At 36.6% G+C, this 19,903-nt stretch overlaps 1 protein-coding gene across 2 annotated transcripts in view; it reads left to right on the forward strand.

Annotated features, from left to right (window-relative positions):
* FBXL13 (F-box and leucine rich repeat protein 13) overlaps nt 1–19,903 on the forward strand; it is a 230,582-nt gene that overhangs the window by 155,478 nt on the left and 55,201 nt on the right. For both annotated transcript variants that reach the window (XM_019744537.2, XM_074340634.1), the window contains exons 13-17: nt 10,964–11,062; nt 11,580–11,697; nt 11,795–11,957; nt 17,297–17,413; nt 18,180–18,306. In XM_019744537.2, the coding sequence (XP_019600096.2) occupies nt 10,964–11,062; nt 11,580–11,697; nt 11,795–11,957; nt 17,297–17,413; nt 18,180–18,306 (624 nt within the window). The remainder of the gene's footprint in view (nt 1–10,963; nt 11,063–11,579; nt 11,698–11,794; nt 11,958–17,296; nt 17,414–18,179; nt 18,307–19,903) is intronic.

The raw sequence follows: 19,903 nt of genomic DNA on the forward strand, positions 1-19,903 counted from the left end.
TGAGATTATTATGCTAAGAGAAATAAGCCAGACAGAAAGAGTCGAGAACTATGTGAGGTCGCTCTTATGTAGGATATAAAACTGAAAGCAAGAAATAAACAAAACAAACAAACAAACAAATAAAAACTCATAGACACAGGCAAAAGTTCAGTGGTTACCAGAGGGTAAGGAGGATGGTGATAGAAGAGGATAAACGTGGTCAAATATATGGAGATGGAAGGAGATTTGACACTGGGTGGTGAACACACAATGCACTATATAGATGATGTATTATAGAATTGTACACTGCAAACCTATATAATTTTATTAACCAATGTCACCCCAATACCTAAAAAACCTTATGGAGCACCCATTCTGTGTTTGACACTATGTCTAGCACTGGGCACACACAGTGAGGAATAGATAAGAAACTGTTCTCAAATCACACAAGTTCTCTGATACCATTTCTTTATGTTTGCAATGTGAAGGATGTATATAACGATCTTTCAAGGCCCTCTACTTCTAGTTCTCGAATTTTCATTTTTCATGAGAGCACAACGTGCCAAGAAGAACAGTAACAGGAAAATAGTAACCAGCACCCAATATTTATGCCAGATGTGCTATTAACAACTTTTATATACATTACCCTGTTTTGGTTTCTCAAGAGTCTCCTAAAATAGGTATTATTACACTTATTTTATACCTATTTTATGGATGAAATGACTAAGCACCAGCTAGGTTGAGTTGCCTTTTGTTACAAGTGAGAAAGAGGCAGAGCCAGACTCAAACCCAGCTCTGCTGACTCCAAGCCCAACATTCTTCCCTCCTCTGTTCTCCAGATTTTCAATGTTCATTAATTTCCTCTGGACTTTTCTCTGGGAGTACTTATGGAAAATGTATTCAAGGATCCATGGCAGTATAATATAAAATACCTCATTCGTGCCTTATGGGTCTTCCATTAGCTTTCCCTTCCTCCTTACCTACTAAACTTATCTCATTCATCCCAAGGGTGATCTTGCCACTTCATCCAAGCCCAGCGCTCCTGCTGCTTTGCCTTTGCTTGTATTTTACCTTCAACTTGGAGTTATTTTCAATCTTGTCTGTAGCCATATTCTGTACTCTTTCCCAGACTTTATTTGTCTTACTCCTAAATTTAATTCACTCAGCCCCTAATAGTTGTCCATCACAGTAAGAAGCTAAAAAAAGGGTATAAGATCATCTCTTTGAAGGAAATATGACATGCACAGATTATAGAAAAGAGTTATGGACTAAAATAAAGAGTTATAGACTTGTAAGGGAAAGAGAAGGAAAGTAGCAGGATAGGGCTAGAGTCATTGGAACTTGAGGAATAGTTGAGGCTTGATTAGATGAAATGAGAGTCAGGGAGAAGTACAAGGTGAGAAAGAGCAGAGAGATCCACTGAGTATTGGAGAAGTGAGATGTCTTTCTGGCTGGAGCAGCTAGGTTTGAAAAACTCTGGGAGCTGGAATGGGTCAGTTGAACAGGATGTTATTATTGAAGAATGTTGATCAGAAGGAATATTGGATTAAGAGTTTGAACATCTGCATTCTTGCTCTATCTATTTGTCATCAGGGAAAATCGATCAAGGGACTTGAGCTTCCATGTCCTCATCTCCTGGAGGTTACTTTAGTCTGTAGGAAACATCCAGGCTCCTTAGAATAACCTGCTTTTTCTACTATTCCCACCTCCAGCCATTTTGTAATATGTCATTACGTGTGAGGAGTCAGTTATGAGCTGAGACTTTTCATAATACGGTATAATCACATTCCGCTGTGAGAACTCTAACGGTGCTGAAATTTAGTAATTTACAAAACAGAAGTTCCTTAATTAAATATTTGGGATTGGAACTTCAAGGGCTTGAGGGTTTCTGTTTTAACTTGACAATGTGAAGCAGTGATAAGATCTTAAGGCTTTCTTTTTAGTTATGTCTGGTTCAGGGCAATTAGTGGTACCAGACAAGGTGGGTGGTCTCAAAGATGCCGATCTGGATAAAAATGTGGCCAGGTGAACTCAGATGATCAGCTAAGGCAAAGTGGGCAAGAGCAAACAGCATCAACCATGAGTCTTAGGAAGTATTAATGTCTGAAGTCTCCAAAATAGCTGTGATGGTTAATTTTATGTGTCAACATGAATGGGCCACGGGGTAGCCAGTTATTTGCTTAAACATTCTGGGTTTGTCTATGAGGGTGTTTATGGATGAGATTAACATTTAAATTGGTAGACTGAGTAAATCAGATTGCCCTCCCCAGCGCGGGTGGGCCTCATCCAATATGTTGAAGGCCCGAATAGAACAAAAAGGCTGAGTAAGGGAGAATTGACTCTTTCTGTTTGATTGTCTTCAAGCTAGAATATCAGTCTTTTGCCTTCAGACTCAGACTCAGACTGGAACAATAGTGTCAGCTCTCCTGCATCTCCAGATTACCAAATGCAGGTCTTGGAGCTTCCTGGCCGATAGAGTTGTGTGAGCCAATTCCTTATCTCTCTCTCTCTCTCTCTCTCTCTCTCTCTCTCTCTCTCTCTCTCTCTCCATCTATCATCTACCTCTCCTATTGGTTCTGTTTCTCTGGAGAACGCTGACTAATACAGTAGCATTAGGATTTGGATCAAAAAGTAAAGGATCAAGGCAGCTGATCTTTCTCTGGAGTCCAGTGGTGAAAGGTCTTTTGCTTCCTTTCTACGTACAGTAATGCAAACTGATCTTCTTAAGAGGCAGTGTAGTTGGGTGACTGAGAGTACACACACTGAAACCAAACTGCCTGGATTCATATCACTATTTATGAGCTAGGTGACCTTGGACATGTTACTTAACTGCTTTCGGTCTCATTTTTCTCATCTGTAAAAATGGAGACAATAGTATACTTACCCAGAAGGTGATTCTGAGAAAAATAAAGGCCAGTATATGAAAATTGCCTAAAGAGTTCTTGGCACACAATGAGTATTACTTAAATGGTTGCTGTTATTTACCCGCCCAGGCTCCTTGAGCTCTTCTTGGTCTCTCACAGAACAATCTGGGTCTTCTGATCAGCAACTTTTTCTTTGCGTCTATGATCAAGGAGTGGGAGAAAATGGGATTCCATGTTTTCCTAAACTTTACCAGGAAGCCTTTGGAATCATCTAACAGGAGACAGGATAATTTTAGGCCCGGTATCTCCCAGTGGCTTGGCTTTTCAATAAGTTAAAAAGACCATGTCCTGGAGCAGAAGTCCTCAGTACATGCCCACTTCCAGCAGACATTAGATTCTTCCAGGTATGTGACTAAAACCTTTTTTTCTGATTACAAAAGAATTATGTTTATTAAATAAAAATTTAAAAACACAAACGGTATATAAAAGAAAATAAAAATAATCCTAGCATCCAAAGATAACAAATAATATTTTGAAATACGTCTTTCTAGTTTTCTGTCTATTTGTATGTGACACACATACTTCTTTTTAAAGCAAGATCAAGATCACATCCTGATTTTTATACAATATTGTAAGCATTTTTCCATGTCATTAAATATAGTTTGAAATCTTAATTTTAATAGACATCTTAGCAGTTTCCAACTCTTTTTGTAATAAAACCTACAATCATATATTGCCTATACAAATCTTTATTTCCTTATGAAACAATATATTGTGAGAATGTAATGAGACATCATACATGGAAAGCCCTTAGAACAATGCCTGTCACATACAAAATATTCAACATCTGTTAGTAACGAAGATAGACTTATAGTGGGGAAATTACTGGGTGAAAGTGTAAACACTTTTTAAGCAGTTGATGCCTATTGCCTATTTGCTTTCCAGAAGGCTGTCACAGTTTCCACTCCCAACTGGCAGTGTGTGAGAGGGTCTGCATCCAACACCCTGACCTACCTGTTTTTCTCAATCCAGTTCTGTAATCTGCAGATAAAGAATACCATTCCCATATTCTGGCATTGGGTTAACTGTCAATTTTAGTGTTTGATAATGTGGTGAAAGTTCATGTTTTTCTATATTTCTGTAGATGCCCGAGTGGGATATTAGGGAGACTCACAAATACTCTGAAGTGGAAATTGGACTGAGGCTTCTGAGTTGTAGAGTGACATTATACCTCTGGGAGACTGGTACAAGCTTATCTCATTTTATTGCGCTTCACTTTAATTGCACTTTGCAGACTATTTATTTATTTATTTATTTATTTATTTATTTATTACAAATTCAACATTTGTGGAAGCCCTGCATCAAGCAAGTCTATAGGTCTCATTATTCCAACAGCATTTGCTCATTTTGTGTCTCTGTCACATTTTGGTAATTCTCACAATATTTCAAAGTTTTTTTTATTACTATATTTGCTATGGTGATATGTGATCAGTGATCATTGATGTTACTATTGCAGTTATTTGGAGGCACCATGAATCACACCCATACAAGAAGGCAAACTTAATCGATAAATGTGTGTGTTCTGTGTTCCACTGGCCATTCCCCCATCTCTCTCCCTCTCCTTCGGTCTCCCTATAGCTTGAGACACAACAATATTGAAATTGGGCCAATGACTAACCTTATAATGCCTCTAAGTGTTCAAGTGAAAGGAAGAGTCAAACATCTGTCTCTTTATATCAAAAGCTAGAAATGATTAAGCTTAGTGAGGAAGGCATGTCAGAAGCAAGATAGGCTGAAAGCTGGGCCTCTTGCACCAAACAATTAGCCAAGTAGTGAATGCAAAGGAAAAGTTCTTGAAGGAAGTTAGAAGAGCTGCTCCAGTGAACACAGAAATGATAAAAAGTGAAACAGCCTTATTGCTGATGTGGAGCAAGTTTTAGTGGTTTGGATAGACGATCAAACCAGCCACATTTCTTTAAACCAAAGCCTAATCCAGAGCAAGGTCCTATTTTAAATTCTAGGAAGGCTGAGAGAGGTGAGGAAGCTGCAAAAGAAAAGTTTAAAGCTAGCAGATGTTGGTTCATGTGGTTGAAGGAAAGAAGCCGTCTCCATAACATAAAAGTGCAAGGTGAAGCAGCAAGTGCTGATGTAGAAGCTGCATCAGGTTATCCAGAAGATCTAACTAAGATCGTTAATGAAGGAGGCTACATGAAGCAACAGATTTTCAATGTAGACGAAACATCCTTACATTGGAAGAAGATGCCATTTAGGACTTTAATATCTACTCGTAGAGAGGAGAAGTCAATGGCTGGCTCCAAAGCTTCAAAGGATAGGCTTAACACACTTGTTAAGGGCTAATGCAGCTGGTGGTTTTAAAGCCAATGCTCATTAACCATTCCAAAAGTCTTAGGGCTCTTGAGAATTATGCTAAATTTGCTTTGCTTATGCTTTATAAATGGAACAACAAAGTCTGGATGACAGCACATCTTTTTTTTTTCTTTTAAATTTTATTTTATTAAATTTATTGGGGTGACAATTGTTAGTAAAATTACATAGATTTCAGGTGTACAATTCTGTATTACATCATCTATAAATCCCATTGTGTGTTCATCACCCAGAGTCACTTCTCCTTCCATCACCATATATTTGATCCCCCTTATCCTCATCTCCCACCCCCCACCCCCCACCCCCCTTACCCTCTGGTAACCACTAAACTATTGTCTGCAGCACATCTTTTTACAGCATGGTTTATTGAATATTTTAAGCCCACTGTTGAGACTGACTGCTCAGAAAAAGTGATTCCTTTCACAATATTACTGCTCATTGACAATGAGCTCTGATGGAGATGTACAATGAGATTAATGTTTTCATGCCTGTTAACATGATACCCATTCTGCAGCCCATGGATCAAGGAGTAATTTTGACTTTCAAGTCTTATTATTTAAGAAATACACTTTATAAGGCTACAGCTGACATACACAGTGATTCCTCTGATGGATCTGGGCAGAGTGTATATTGAAAACTTTCTGGGAAGGAGTCACCATTCTAGGTGCCATTAAGAACATTTGTGGTTCATGGGAAGAAGTTGATTTCAACCCCTATTAAAAACATTGAAGGGTCAAGACTTTAGTGGAAAAAGTAACAGCCGATATGGTGGAAATGGCAAGAGAACTGGAATTAGAAGTGGCGCCTTGAACAAGTGACTGAATTGCTGCTATCTCATAACAAACTTTAACAGATGAGGAGTTGTTTTTTATGGATGAGCAAGGAAATTGGTTTATTGAGATGGAATCTACTCCTGGTGAAGATTGTTGAAATGACAACAAAGGATTTGGAATATCACATAGACTTAGTTGATAAAGCAGGGTTGAGAGGATTGACTCCAATTTTGAAAAGTTCTGTGGGTAAAATGCTATAAAACAGCATTGATGCTACAGAGAAGTTATTTGTGAAAGAAAGAGTCAATCAGTTAGGCAAACTTTAATGATGTCTTATTTTAAGAAGGTACCTCAGCCACTTCAACCTGATCAGTCAGCAGCCATCAACACTGAGGCAAGACCCTCCACCAGCAAAGAGATTATACATTGCTCAAGACTCAGATAATGGTTAGCATTTTTTAGTAATAATGCATTTTTTATTTAAGGTATGTACATTGTTTTTTAGATATAATGCTATTATTCACTTAACAGACTATAGTATAGTGTAAACACAACTTTTATATGCACTGGGAAACAAAAATTTGTGATTTGCTTTATTGCAATAGTCACTTCATTGTGGTGGTCTGGAACTGAACCCACAATATCTCAGAGATATGCCTGTAGTCTGTACTATACCCACAGTTAAACCTGTGCCTAGATGCTACCAGTGAGACTCCTTCCTGTGCTCTCTGTGTGAAAGAAACATCTAGATCTTTTGTTAGAAAACCTGGCTCAACTTTAAAATCTCTAGATTGCCATTGTGCACCACACAGGGCTCAGTACTGAGGACCAGGCAAGGGCTCGGTGAGCTAGGCTGATTTGTCAAGGTCTTAAAATAAAGGTGAAAAGACACCATTCTAAGTAGGAGGGTTCAACTTATGTCTACAGTGAAGAGTCAGGAATTGTAGTAAAAGGTCTAAATACAGAGCTTGCCAAAACCTGTAGTTAATATTTCCCTACAAGGAGAAGTCCATAGCAGGAGATGGTTCAAAAACTCCCAAGGACTTCCTTATGCCACCTTTCCCCAAAATATTCCTTTTTCTGTTTCCTTTTTTCTGATACTACATGGTTGTTGTAGAAAGTTTGAAAAACACAGAAACTATCCACTCTTTAGAGATGATCACTGTTAACATTTTTACATACTTCCTACTATGATGGTTAATTTTATGTGTCAACTTGGCTAGGCTATGGCGCCCAGTTGTTTGGTCAAGCACCTGTGTAGATATTGCTGTGAAGGTATTTTTCAGATGTGAAAAACATTTATATCAGTGGACTTTGAGTGAAACAGACTACCTTCCAATGTGGTGACCCTCATCCAATAAGTTGAAGATCTTAAGAACAAAGGCTGAGGTTTCCCAAAGAAGAAGCAATTCTGCTTCAAGACTGAAATATAGAAAGCCTGCCTAAATTTCAGCCTGCAAGATTTCAGACTCAAGACTGCAGCATCAACTCTTTCTTGAATTTCTAGTCTGCCATCTGCTCTACAGACTTGCCAGCCACCACAGTCATGTGGCTTGATTTCTTAAAATGAATCTCTCTCTCTCTCTCTCTCTCTCTCTCTCTCTCTCTCTCCCCCACCCCCGTATTGGTTCCATTTCTCTGGAAAACCCTGACTAATACATTTTCCATTCTTTTGCTCACTTATTTCCTCTGGATAAGCCCTTCTCAAACTATGATGTGCATGGCAATCACCTGGGAATCTTGTTCAAGGGCAGTAGGTGGTGGATGAGATTCTGCATTTCTGACAACCTCCCAATAACGCCCCTGCTGCTGGTCTACAGAACCACACTTTGAGTAGCACAGATTTAATAACCACCTTTTTTCCTTTAAATTCTATCATGATCTCAATTAATCTCCTAAAACATTATTCATAGTAATTCTAATTCATACCATCATAGGAACTGGCATACTTTAGTTAACCCATTTCTAATTGTTGCAATTTTAGTTTGGTGTAATTTTTTTCAATATTATGGAATTTCAATATTATGGAACATCTAAATGTATAAAATCTCTGTGTAAAACATAATATCCTTAGGATAATTTTGTCAAGAAATTCCTGGGCCAAAATAGATACATTGTTCAGGCTTTAGAAACATATTTCCCAAAAGCTCTTTAGAAAAAATTGTCCAAGTATATTGGTTCATTCAGGCTGCTGTAACAAAATACCACAGACTGTGTTAGATTATAAACAACAGACATTTATTTCTCACAGTCTGGAGGCTGGGAAGTCCAAGATCACGGCGCTGGCAGGTTCAGCGTCTGGTGAGGGTCCACTTCTTTGTTCATAGACAGGGCCTTGTTGCTGTAAACTTACATGATGGTGGAAGGGGTGAGGGAGCTTTCTGGGGCCTCCTTTGTAGGGTACTAGTCCCATTCATGAGGGCAGAGTCCAAAATTACCTTCCTGAGGACCCATTTCCTAATAAAATCACTGTATGGGTTTAGGATTTCAACATGTGAATGTCGGGGAGACAGAAATATTCAGCTTATAGCACCAAATATATTCCCACCAGAGAGCGTGGTTTCTGCAGCAGCTCAAGCTTACAGGCTTAGCCACCTGCTTTCACGGGCTTCCCCTGGCCTTTGACTTGGTGCCCACATTGTCAGGGTCTGCTGGGCAGCAGAGCCTACCCAATACACAAGCTTCTCATAGTTCATCGTACATTCTTTCATTTATCTATGTAATAATATTACTTCATTATCCACTCAGTTAATGCTGTAAGAACCCTGCTGGGAGCTGAGGTATAGGAAACTTAGGTCAACAACTAATCATAAAATTAATTTAATTATAGTTATGATACATGGAGCTGTAAGTGTATAACTAACCTGGCCTAATTGAAAGGTCATTTGAGATTAGCTTGGGTTGTTCTGAGGATGTGGCACTCAGTTCCCTAACTTTTGGCCAGTCCTTTTCAAATAGTTGGAGGCTCTAATGACAGAACGCTGGAAGACACCTTTAGTGAGACATGGTACGGGTGGAGTCTCCAAAGGCCTTTCAAGAGGTCCATTGTAGCTGTTGTTCCTCATGCTCCCTGTCATGCTATTGTGAAGATGACTCTGCAGAGAAGTTACCTCTGCTGTCCGTTCCAGGATAGTCTCAGTTTTCCATTACTGAATCTGAACACCATCTATACCCATGTGTTATAGGAAATGGAGCCTAAATAACAAATTATTTTAGGGTAATTAATCATAGGCAAATACATTTGATCTTTTAATCAGCCATTATTTTGACACTTTCCACCACTGCTGCTATCCATATTAAAGATAATGATAGTTGAAAGAAAGAAATCAGTACTACAAAGCTGCAGCAATCAAAACAGTGTGGTACTGACACAAGGATAAACATACAGATCAATGAAATAGAATTTAGAGTCCAGAAATCAACCTATATATTATGGCAAATTGATTTTTGACAAGGACGCCATGACCATTCAGGAGGGAAAAGAACACTTTCTTCAGTAATTGGTGCTGGACAACTGGATATCTGCATACAAAAAAAAAAAAAAAAAAGCTGGACCCCTACCTCACACCATATACAAAAATAACTCAAGATGAACCAGTGACCTAAATATAAGAGCTAAAGTGATAAAACTTACAAAACAACACTGAGGGTAAATCTTCATGACCTTGGACTTGGCAATGGATTCTTAAATATGACACCAAAAGCATGAACAACAAAAGAAAAACATAGATAAATTAAACCTCATTAAAATTAAAAACTTCATATATCAAAGGACATTATTTAAGAAGAGAAAAGACAAGCTCAAGAATGGGAAAAATATTTGCAAATCATATATCTAAGGTCTAGTATCCAGGATATGTAAGGAACACTTACAACTCAACAACAAAAAGAAAAATAACCCAATTTAAAAATAGGCAAATGACTTAAATAGACAAGATTTACAAATGATTAATAAGCACATGAAAAGATGCTCAATATCATCAGTCAGTAGGGAGACACAAATCAAAATCATATACTACTTCAAACACACCAGGAAATTTTAAAAAAAGAAAAGAAAAATATGGAAAATACTTGTTGACAAAGGTGTGGAGAAATTTGAACCCTCATAGTTTGCAGGTGGGAATGTAAAACTGTGCAGCCACTGTAAGAAAACATTTTGACAGTTCCTGACAAAGTTAAACACAGAATTATCATATGACCCAGCAATTCCACTCCTAGATATATATCCAAAAGAATTCAAAACTGGTACAAATAGATGTACACACATATCCACAGCAGCACTATTCAAATTATCCAAAAGATGGAAACAACCCAAGTATCCATCAATAGATACATGAAAAAACAAAATGTGGTACATCCATACAATAGAATATCATTCAGCCATAAATACAAATAAGGTACTGATACATGCTACACTATGGATGAACCTCAAAAACATTATGCTACGTGAAAGAAATTGGACACAAAAGTTGACATATTATATAATTTCACTTACAGAAAATATTTAGAATAGGTAAATCCATAGAGACAGAACACTGATTATCAGGGGCTGGGAGAAGGCAAATACGGGGAGCAACTTTGTAACAGGCATAGGGTTTCCTTTTGGAATAATAAAATGTTTTGGTACTAGATAGAGGTTTTGGTTCACAAAATTGTTAATGGTTAAATGGCTTATTTAAGTGATTAATTTTATGGTATGTGAATTTTACCTCAAAAAATTAAATATCTTAACTAGACTTATTGTGGTAATCAATTCACAATATATTCATATAAAAATTAGATAATAAAGAAAGAAATCAAGACTAGGTTCTTTCCCTCTTATGTCTGCCATATTTTATGGTTTTAATTTTAAAACATAATAGCAAAATCATGACATACCTTTGGTTATTACTACCGTACGGTTTTATTAGATTTCATACTAATGTGTCCTCCTATCATTTGCACCCATTCTGTATAATTCAGATTTCAGTCCAAGGCTTCAGGAACATTGCAAACAGCTGCACTGGAATTATGCATCTAACCATCAATGACATGCCAACTCTGACGGACAACTGTGTAAAAGTAGGTGGTTGGAAAGTACATTTTCTTCTCAGTCCCATTAGATGGGCACATTTTCTAGTGGCTTAAATTATTGAAAAATATGAACAGGCTTTTCATTTCAGTTGTTTTTTTATGGAAAAAAGTCATTTAAAAATGTATATACACACACAGACACATTTGAACCCTTAAATACCCTAAGAAACTTTGTTTCACAGTTAGGATATTTTTGTTTCAGTGATATTGTATCCTAAGCATAAAGTTTAGTTCTACATGTCAGCTCCTAAATGTAGTGATTTTTTTTCAGCATTCCATTTTTTCATATTTTTCCATACTTTTGTAACATGATTTAATTTTGATTCCTCTGCATTACTCTAATGTAAGTACACTAAAATATATTGAAAAATGTCCCAGTTTCTTTGAAATTAAGAAAATTTAATAGTTGATGTGTCCATTTCTGAAAATATTGAGAGAAAAAATGACATCATTACTTTGCTATGCTTGTACTGCGGTTAATTTAGTCATCTTTTTTCTTCTAAAGGCTTTAGTTGAAAAATGTCCTCTTATTACATCAGTGGTTTTCCTTGGTGCACCACATATCTCTGACTCTGCTTTCAAAGTTCTTTCTGCTTGTGACCTCAGAAAGATCCGATTTGAAGGTCTGTGATATTAAAAATGTGAGATTCAGCATTAACTTTTACTCTTGTGGCAATTCAAATATAGTACTTATCTTTTCTTCTGTGTTTTTTTTAACAGGAAATAAAAGAATTACTGATGCATGCTTCAAATTTATAGACAAGTGTTATCCAAATATTAGTCACATTTACATGGTGAACTGCAAGGGAATAACAGATGGTAGCCTCAAGTCGCTCTCACCTTTGAAGAAACTTACTGTGTTGAATTTGGCAAATTGTGTAAGGTAATGAGTCATTCAGTCATATATTCAAGAACTGCTGAATATCTGGAATGCTTCAGGCCTCCTTAAGGAGTTCATTGGTTAGTAGAGTAAACATGAAAGTCATGAGTCCAAGTGGAGTTTAGTGTAGAGTTCTGTGGTGACTCAGAGGAGGGGCACCTAACCCAGACTGATTATACTGAGGTGCAGGGAGATTGTCAGAGAAAGCTCAGGATATGTGGAATCATGGACCCTTCTTTTTTTTTTTAAATTTATTTTTAAAATTTATTGGGGTGACAATTGTTAGTAAAATTACATAGATTTCAGGTGTACAATTCTGTATTACATCATCTATAAATCCCATTGTGTGTTCACATGGGCAGAGGACTTGAAGAGACATTTCTCCAAAGAGGACATACAAATGGCAAATAGACATATGAAAAAAATGCTCAACATCACTAATCATCAGAGAAATGCAAATCAAAACCACAATGAGATATCACCTCACCCCAGTCAGAATGGCTATCATCAACAAGACAAATAGTAACAAGTGTTGGAGAGGCTGTGGAGAAAAAGGAACCCTCATACACTGTTGGTGGGAATGCAGACTGGTGCAGCCGTTATGGAAGGCAGTGTGGAGGTTCCTCAAAAAAAAATGGACCCTTCTAAGAATAAATGAATTCACAGAAACACTTATGAGCTAACTTTTTTAGTGAGTGTCCTCACTGCTAGGAGGTCTTTTCCCAAATGGACTTTCCAACTTCTTATGAGGAACCAGTCTTACTGAAGGGTTTCCTCATGAGCACTGCTTAGATTTCTCCTCTGTGTGAATTTTCTGACAGATGGACCTATGGCGAGTTCTTACTGAAACTCTTCAGCTGGACTACTGTTGGGCTTCTTTCTATTCTGGTATTCTCAGGTGGGCAAGGATCAAATTCTTACTGAAACCTTTTCCCCAATAAATATCTCAGCTTCTTGCCTATGTAAATTTCTTATAATATTATAGGGTCAGATGATGACAAAATAGCATTAGATCCGCAGTGAAGTTGGGTAATATTTGGGAAAACATAAGATGAGTCAGAATAATAAGCTAAGCTACACAACATCTTAACCCATGTTCCCTATTATTAAGGGGGGAGGCACCATGAGTCAGGGAGGGAGGGGAACATAGAATTTGAAACGGGAAAACCATGGGTTAGGAAATGAGGCCTCCAGTCAACAGCCAGCAAGGAACCTGTGAGTGAGCTTGGAAGCAGGCCCTCCAGCCTCAGTCAAGCCTTCACATGACTTAAAGCCCCAGCTAGCATCTTGACTGCAAGTTCATGAGCAAACTAGCGTTATGATGCAAGCACAATGTGTGTGTGTAAAACAGCTAATCTTATCTACATTAATATGTGAAATAAAATTGAATTTCATTGTTATAGCTTAGTCAGGCTTCTGTAGGTTAACGAATTTTTAAATAGGAAGTTTTTTTTACTTCTGGCAGTATAGTTGACAAAACATTTCAAAGGACTCTTTGCCACAGACAATTTAGATCCTTGATAAAATATATTTTCAATACACTGTTGAGCCCATAAAGAGTAAGATATTTAATATCCAATATCCTGATTCTGTACGACCCTCTCAATGAACAGACTCTCTGAGACGAATAGTGAATAGCAAGCAAACATAAAAGGTAGGGTTGCTCTGAGCATAAATGTTCATTTCAACACTGCCATTGAGACAATCAGTTTTGAACAAGTCTAAAAATAGGGAAGTGGAACCTGAGATTTCTGCAAGGTCTGGACCTCTTCGAGGGGGACCCATGTAGGTAGCACCCAGGCTTCTGAAAGAAGTTAGCTCAAAGCTTCCCTGGAGGAAATTACCTTATGTTTAGGTCTTCAGGATTAAGATCGACTAAATAGTGCTCACAATTAAAGACTGTCAAATGTACAAAAATATGAGTCATCATAAGAAAGTCATGAGAAACAGAAAAATAAATTTGACCTTTAAATAATTCAGCTATTAGAATGATCAGTTATAGAATATTAAGTAACTGTGTATGATATGTTTGAAGAAACAGATAATGGAGTCAGAAATATGAGCAGGCAACAAAATATAAAAATGACTAGATTTATTTGAAAAAACTAACTTCTAAAAATAAAAAATATAATAAGGTTATTGAAATAAAGAAACTCAATGGATTGCTAATCAGCAGATTAGCACTCACTGAGAAGTACAGCACTGGAAGATAACTACTTCCATGACAGCAGAGTGAAAAACAAAATGAAAAATATGAAAGAGTATAACATAGGGTGAAAAGACAGAGAAGGTATAGTATGAGGGATTCAGATTAGAGTTCAAAAATTCATCCATAAGAGATAAACCTAAATCATTGAGTTTGAGAGTAAAAGCATATAATTTTCTCAACCACACATCATACTTTAAAAAATGGACTATGTATAAAGTTTTAAAGCAAGTTCCCACAACTTTCAAATTATTGGTGTCAACAAACTATATTCTCTCAGTACAATGTAATTAAATTAGGGCTCGGTTAAAAAAAGGTAAGTTAAAAATACATATATGATAGATAATTGGATAAAGAAGATGTGGTACATATATACAATGGAATATTACTCGGCCATAAGACAAGATGAAATATTGCCATTTGCAACAACATGGATGGATCTTGAGATTATCTTGCTACGCGAGATAAGTCAGACAGAAAAAGCCAAAAACCATATGACATCACTCATATGTGGCATATAAAACTGAAGGCAACAAACAAACAAGACAAACAAACAAAAAAATTACAGACACGGACAACAGTTTAGTGGTTACCAGAGGGTAAGGGGGAAGGGGGTGTGGTAGATGAGGGTAAAGGGGGTCAAATATATGGTGATAGAAGGAGAACTGGGTGAACATGCAATGCAGTAGAACTATACACTTGAAACCTGTATAATTTTACTAACCAACGTCACCCCAATAAATTTAATAAAGATAAAAATAATAAAAAATACATATATGATTTAAAAGTAAAAACTCCAGGGCATCAGAATCACCTTAGGAACTCAAAACTACATATATCTAAGCCCTACCCCAAAGCTATTGAATCTGAATATTTAGGGATGGAACCCCACCCAGCTTGTGCATTTTTTTAAAAAAAACAATATAAATGCTTCTGATGCACAGCTAGGTTTCAGGCTACTGCATTAATCAATTAATTTGGACCATTACCTCAATAATCTTTTTCTACTGACTTTTGGCTTCTTCTGGAGTATAACACAGATTTTATATATACATATATACATACAGACACACATAAATACCCATATACACACATATGTGAGTATGTGTGAGTGTGTGTGTGTGTGTGTTTTCAGACTACCTTTTGTGTTCTACGCATTTATCTGTCTTCTATCTAATCTTGCACAGTATTTTTGTGTCAAATGGGGAAAATAAGAGTATATACTCAGGATTATGAGGAGCACATAGTTAATTAATCTGATGAGTTTAGAATAGTGTCTGGCACATAATAAGCACTCAACAAGTGTTTATTATTATTATTGCCTTACAATATGTTTTACAATATCTTCTTATCGATAATCTTCTTTTAAGTTAGGTATTTTTGCCAGTTAATTCTTCTGAATAAACTTAAGAATAATTTTGTCAAATTTCAGAAAACTTCTATTGAGATATTAATTGAAATTTTGTTAAACATATAAATTAATTTTGGAAAAGTGTATAGTTTTATATACTTATCTGATTTTCTCTTTATCCAAGAATTATTTATCAAAGATGTATTCAAATTTCTATTACATCTTTATGTCTAATTATCATTTTGTTATTAGTTTTATGACATCATGGTACAAAGTTATGGCCTGCACAATTTCTGTCTTTTGGAACTGAGAGTTTTTTATTTAGGGGTAAGAGTGGTGGGGAAATGATGGTTGTATTGTTTATCATGTTAATATTTTTAAGTATTCCATGGAACTTAAATTACATTAATTATATTATTCAAATTTTTATGTCCCTGTTTTGTTTGTTAAAAGCTGAGTCTACTACAAAATTGTATTTTAATTATGTTTGTTTTGAATTTCTAATTATTTTTGCTTTATTTTGTATTTATGCTATATTATACGTCACATAAAAATTCATGACTAAAATTATGGTCTTGGATTTCTTTTCTGTAATAGAAAACATACTTATAGTTGATCTTTATATTATTTTTGTTTATATTTTTATTATATGTAATAAATAAATATTATATATGTGTGTATATATATATACATACATATATATATATATATTTAGTATTCCTGTTGCAGAGGAAATCCAAGTCCAGTCTTGATTTTTGTTTAACATACACACATATATATTTTAATATCACTACATTATTACACCATTTCTCTGTCCACAATGATGGAGAGTGAGCTGGGCACAGCAGGTATCCACTTACTATGGCACATCCAACTGAACAGGATCATCGTCTACCTGCATCTAACGCTCAGTTCTTTGCAAATCTGACCAAATGGAGGAATAAAAGACGTCAGCAATCAGCACATACTGCTCCCAAGCCTCTTCCCATCTGTACACCCACCCACAGGGCTGTTGTGTATGAAAGCCGCCTTTCTTAGGATGCAATGTGCAACCTCCAGTCCTGCTTTATTTCCCAAAATGCTTTTTTATAAGGAATCGGTGGTCTCCCAATGGAAGGAGAAATAAAGGTCCCCATAGAAGACAAGGAACTGACGGGCCAAACAGACCTCGAACCATTTATAAAGCGGGACCTACACCATTGGGGTGTGCATGGCACTGGCACACAGGTGTCTCTGATTAGGGACAGAGTGTGGGAAGAATGAGGTCATGGTCTTCTTTCAGGTTTTCTCTGCTTCAGAAGGAAAGGATCCATATTAGGATTTCAGTCCAACTAAATTGACCTTGAATTTAGTGGAAATTCTTCCAATATTCTGGCAGTAATTTGACTGTTAGTCTTGGTTTTCATCCTACTAAGTTTTGGTCTTTTTCTTTTGCTGATTGCATCAGGGACTCCTTAACTTGAATAATTTTTAATCCAAGAGAAAGAGACCTTAAGGATGCTTTGTCTTCTTAATAATTATAATAATTATGCCACCTAATTAAATGAATAAATGAACAAGGATATAGCATTTTTATTAATACTTCTCCCATTACTATCATTTATACTTTATTAAACTAAAAGCCATATAATCAAATTTGGTTTTAAAATGTTGAAAAAAAAACCAATATAAAGATATTATCTTGCTATTTTGGAATATATTAGGTATAGTAACTATTATTTAAATAGTATTCTATATACTTATATATCAAATCATATGTAAATCTATTTTTACTCTTTCTTACAGAATTGGTGATACGGGATTAAAGCAATTTCTTGATGGTCCTGTGAGCACAAGGATAAGAGAGCTAAACTTAAGTAACTGTATCCTGGGTGATGCCTCTATTGTGAAACTATCAGAGTGGTATGATAAAACAACAATATTTTACATAATATCATTAGTAATTGTATATTTGCTGACAGGAGAGATCAGAGACAGACCTTCAAAGCCATTTGGAAAACATCAGGGATGCCCAGAAGCTGGTTCAATACTCAGCAAAACCAAATAAAAGACATTGAAAGCAGAGGTTAAACTACTCTTTTGATTATATTTGACATGTTTATTAATTTTACCTTACAGAAAGTTTGAAATGGAGTCATTCATGAAGTTATGAATATCTAGGCATGAGTGACTTCTCTGTACTTTTCAAGACTATTATCTCTATTTAAACCTTTACTCCAGCATTTCCCAAGGAATGTTCTAGTTGGTGTGTTTATTCTTGATTCTCCTTACTTGTCAGAGGTTTTGCGTACACTAAGGGTCAAGCCTAATTCTTGTAGCAAACTTGTAAGAGATAAGTGAGAAACTTAACCTTGCACTTTTAGTGGTCGTTCATTGTGGTACTTATGTGATAGTTTTTTGTAAGTATGTGATAATCTTTTTTCTTATTAGAAATTACAATATGAAACAAAAAATCACAGAAAGAATGTCTTCTGTAATAATCCACCTCCCTGTCATCTAACTTTGTAATGACAAATTATTTTCCACTTTCAAGCTTACTTTTATGTTGAGAAAAGGAAAATCCTTGCTTCAATACCATTTGCTTTCCCAGACAGGTTTTATGTGAAGAAATTGCTACTGACAGTGTGATTAAAAGCTAAAGTTAATTTTTCATGCTGCTTTCTTTCAGCTGCCCTAATTTAAACTACTTGAATTTACGAAACTGTGAAAATTTGACTGACCTAGGAATTAGATATATTGTAAACATCTTTTCCTTGGTGTCAGTAGATCTCTCGGGAACAGACATCTCTAATGAGGTAAAAAAAAATGTTCAAAACAGTTCAATAATTTTTATTGTTTTCTGTAAAATAATCATTTTCCATTTTGTAAACAATGGAGAGAACAACAATTATTTTTATTTCTTAAATTATTAGATTATAAAAGGCAAGTTTCTGGAATAGTGATAGAGGAGGTCATTTGTAAATCAAAGGTCTTATTTCTCTGTTTAAAAAAATGGCAAAATACAGAATTATGAGGAAAGTCCCGACAGATTGGAGTGTTAGATGGCAGATCTGAAATTTGTTTCATAATAAGTTTGGTCAATGTGGAAATAATATATTTTAGAGGGCTTACATATATTTTTCTTGTGGATTGCACATTCTGTGAGACTACATGAGTGTGTTGAGATCTCAGTCTTCGGAGTAAGTAAAGTGCAGAAATGGCCTCATTACATCTACAAAAGGATACATTTTAAGGACCTCATTTCCTGCGAACTGCTGATGCCACTCATTAGAGTTGAAACTCAGGCCACCCCATCATATCACTCCAGCACTACTGCATTTGCTAGTCAAAGTGAAGATAAACACAGAAAGATCTACCATGTTTCTGAAAGACTTTAATGGGCTTCTCTTGAAAATCAGTGCATCAGAAGGGACATAGGAAGACAACAGAGGTCAGGCTCTCTTCCCCATCTGCTTACTAAATCCCTACTCATCCCTTAAAATCAGCAACTATCACCTGTCTGTGAGGCCTTCTCTGAGAAGACTTACCTTACAGGCAAGTACAGGAGCTTCTCTCTGTGCCTCTTCAGTCCCCGTGCGTCCTTTAACATGGGCTGTTTCTCACAGCATTAGTGACATCTGGGTTATGTGTCCATCCTTCCACACCATTCAGTGGGCTTTTTTTAGATGAAGGACTATGTCTGTACATTGGTGTAGGTTCTTTTCTAGTGAATTTAGAATTAGCCTCCATTCTGCGAGGTGGTCTCCTCCTTCTTTCCTTGGAGTATCATAAAAGTGTGATATGAGAGTGTGGTCGGGGGCAGTTATATGTAGCTAATTCATTATGATGAAGTCAAGTCTTATCTTCTCAATGTTATTTTCTGTCTGAGCTAGAATCCACTGAGATCTCTGAGGGCCCATTGAGTCTTTGGTTTCCTGTCCAGGTAGATCTCTGATGTGTTTTCCTTGTCTTGGCATCAAGACCCCTTCGACTGAGCCCTTCAGACTTCTTTGTCAGATGTGCCCTGCTCTGGGCTCCTCTGAGTCATGCTGAGGCACGGGGACTCTCTGAGGCCACCTTAGATCCTTAGTCCTAGACATCTCCTGAAGACATTTTCCTGCTCTCACTTCTGGGTACATTTGCCCTCAGACCCATGCTTCGCCTTTCTCTCTGCTACAGAGTGGCTGACGCATGTATGTCAGCGAGATGCCAGCTGGATTTGGTGCTTGTGAGGCACTTGTGAACAACTGGAGGCACTGAAGAAGGAAGAGGCCAGGATTTCCTTCCACCTTCCTTTGAGTCATCGTCAGCAGCTGCATTTCCTTCATGCCGGCTATGGCTCCAGCTTCTCTGGGTGACCTTGGCCCTGGGCTCCAATAACACCATCTTTTTCACGATCCTTCCAGCATAGGG

Source organism: Rhinolophus sinicus, linkage group LG09 (assembly GCF_036562045.2).
Source record: "Rhinolophus sinicus isolate RSC01 linkage group LG09, ASM3656204v1, whole genome shotgun sequence".
Lineage (NCBI taxonomy): Eukaryota > Metazoa > Chordata > Mammalia > Chiroptera > Rhinolophidae > Rhinolophus > Rhinolophus sinicus.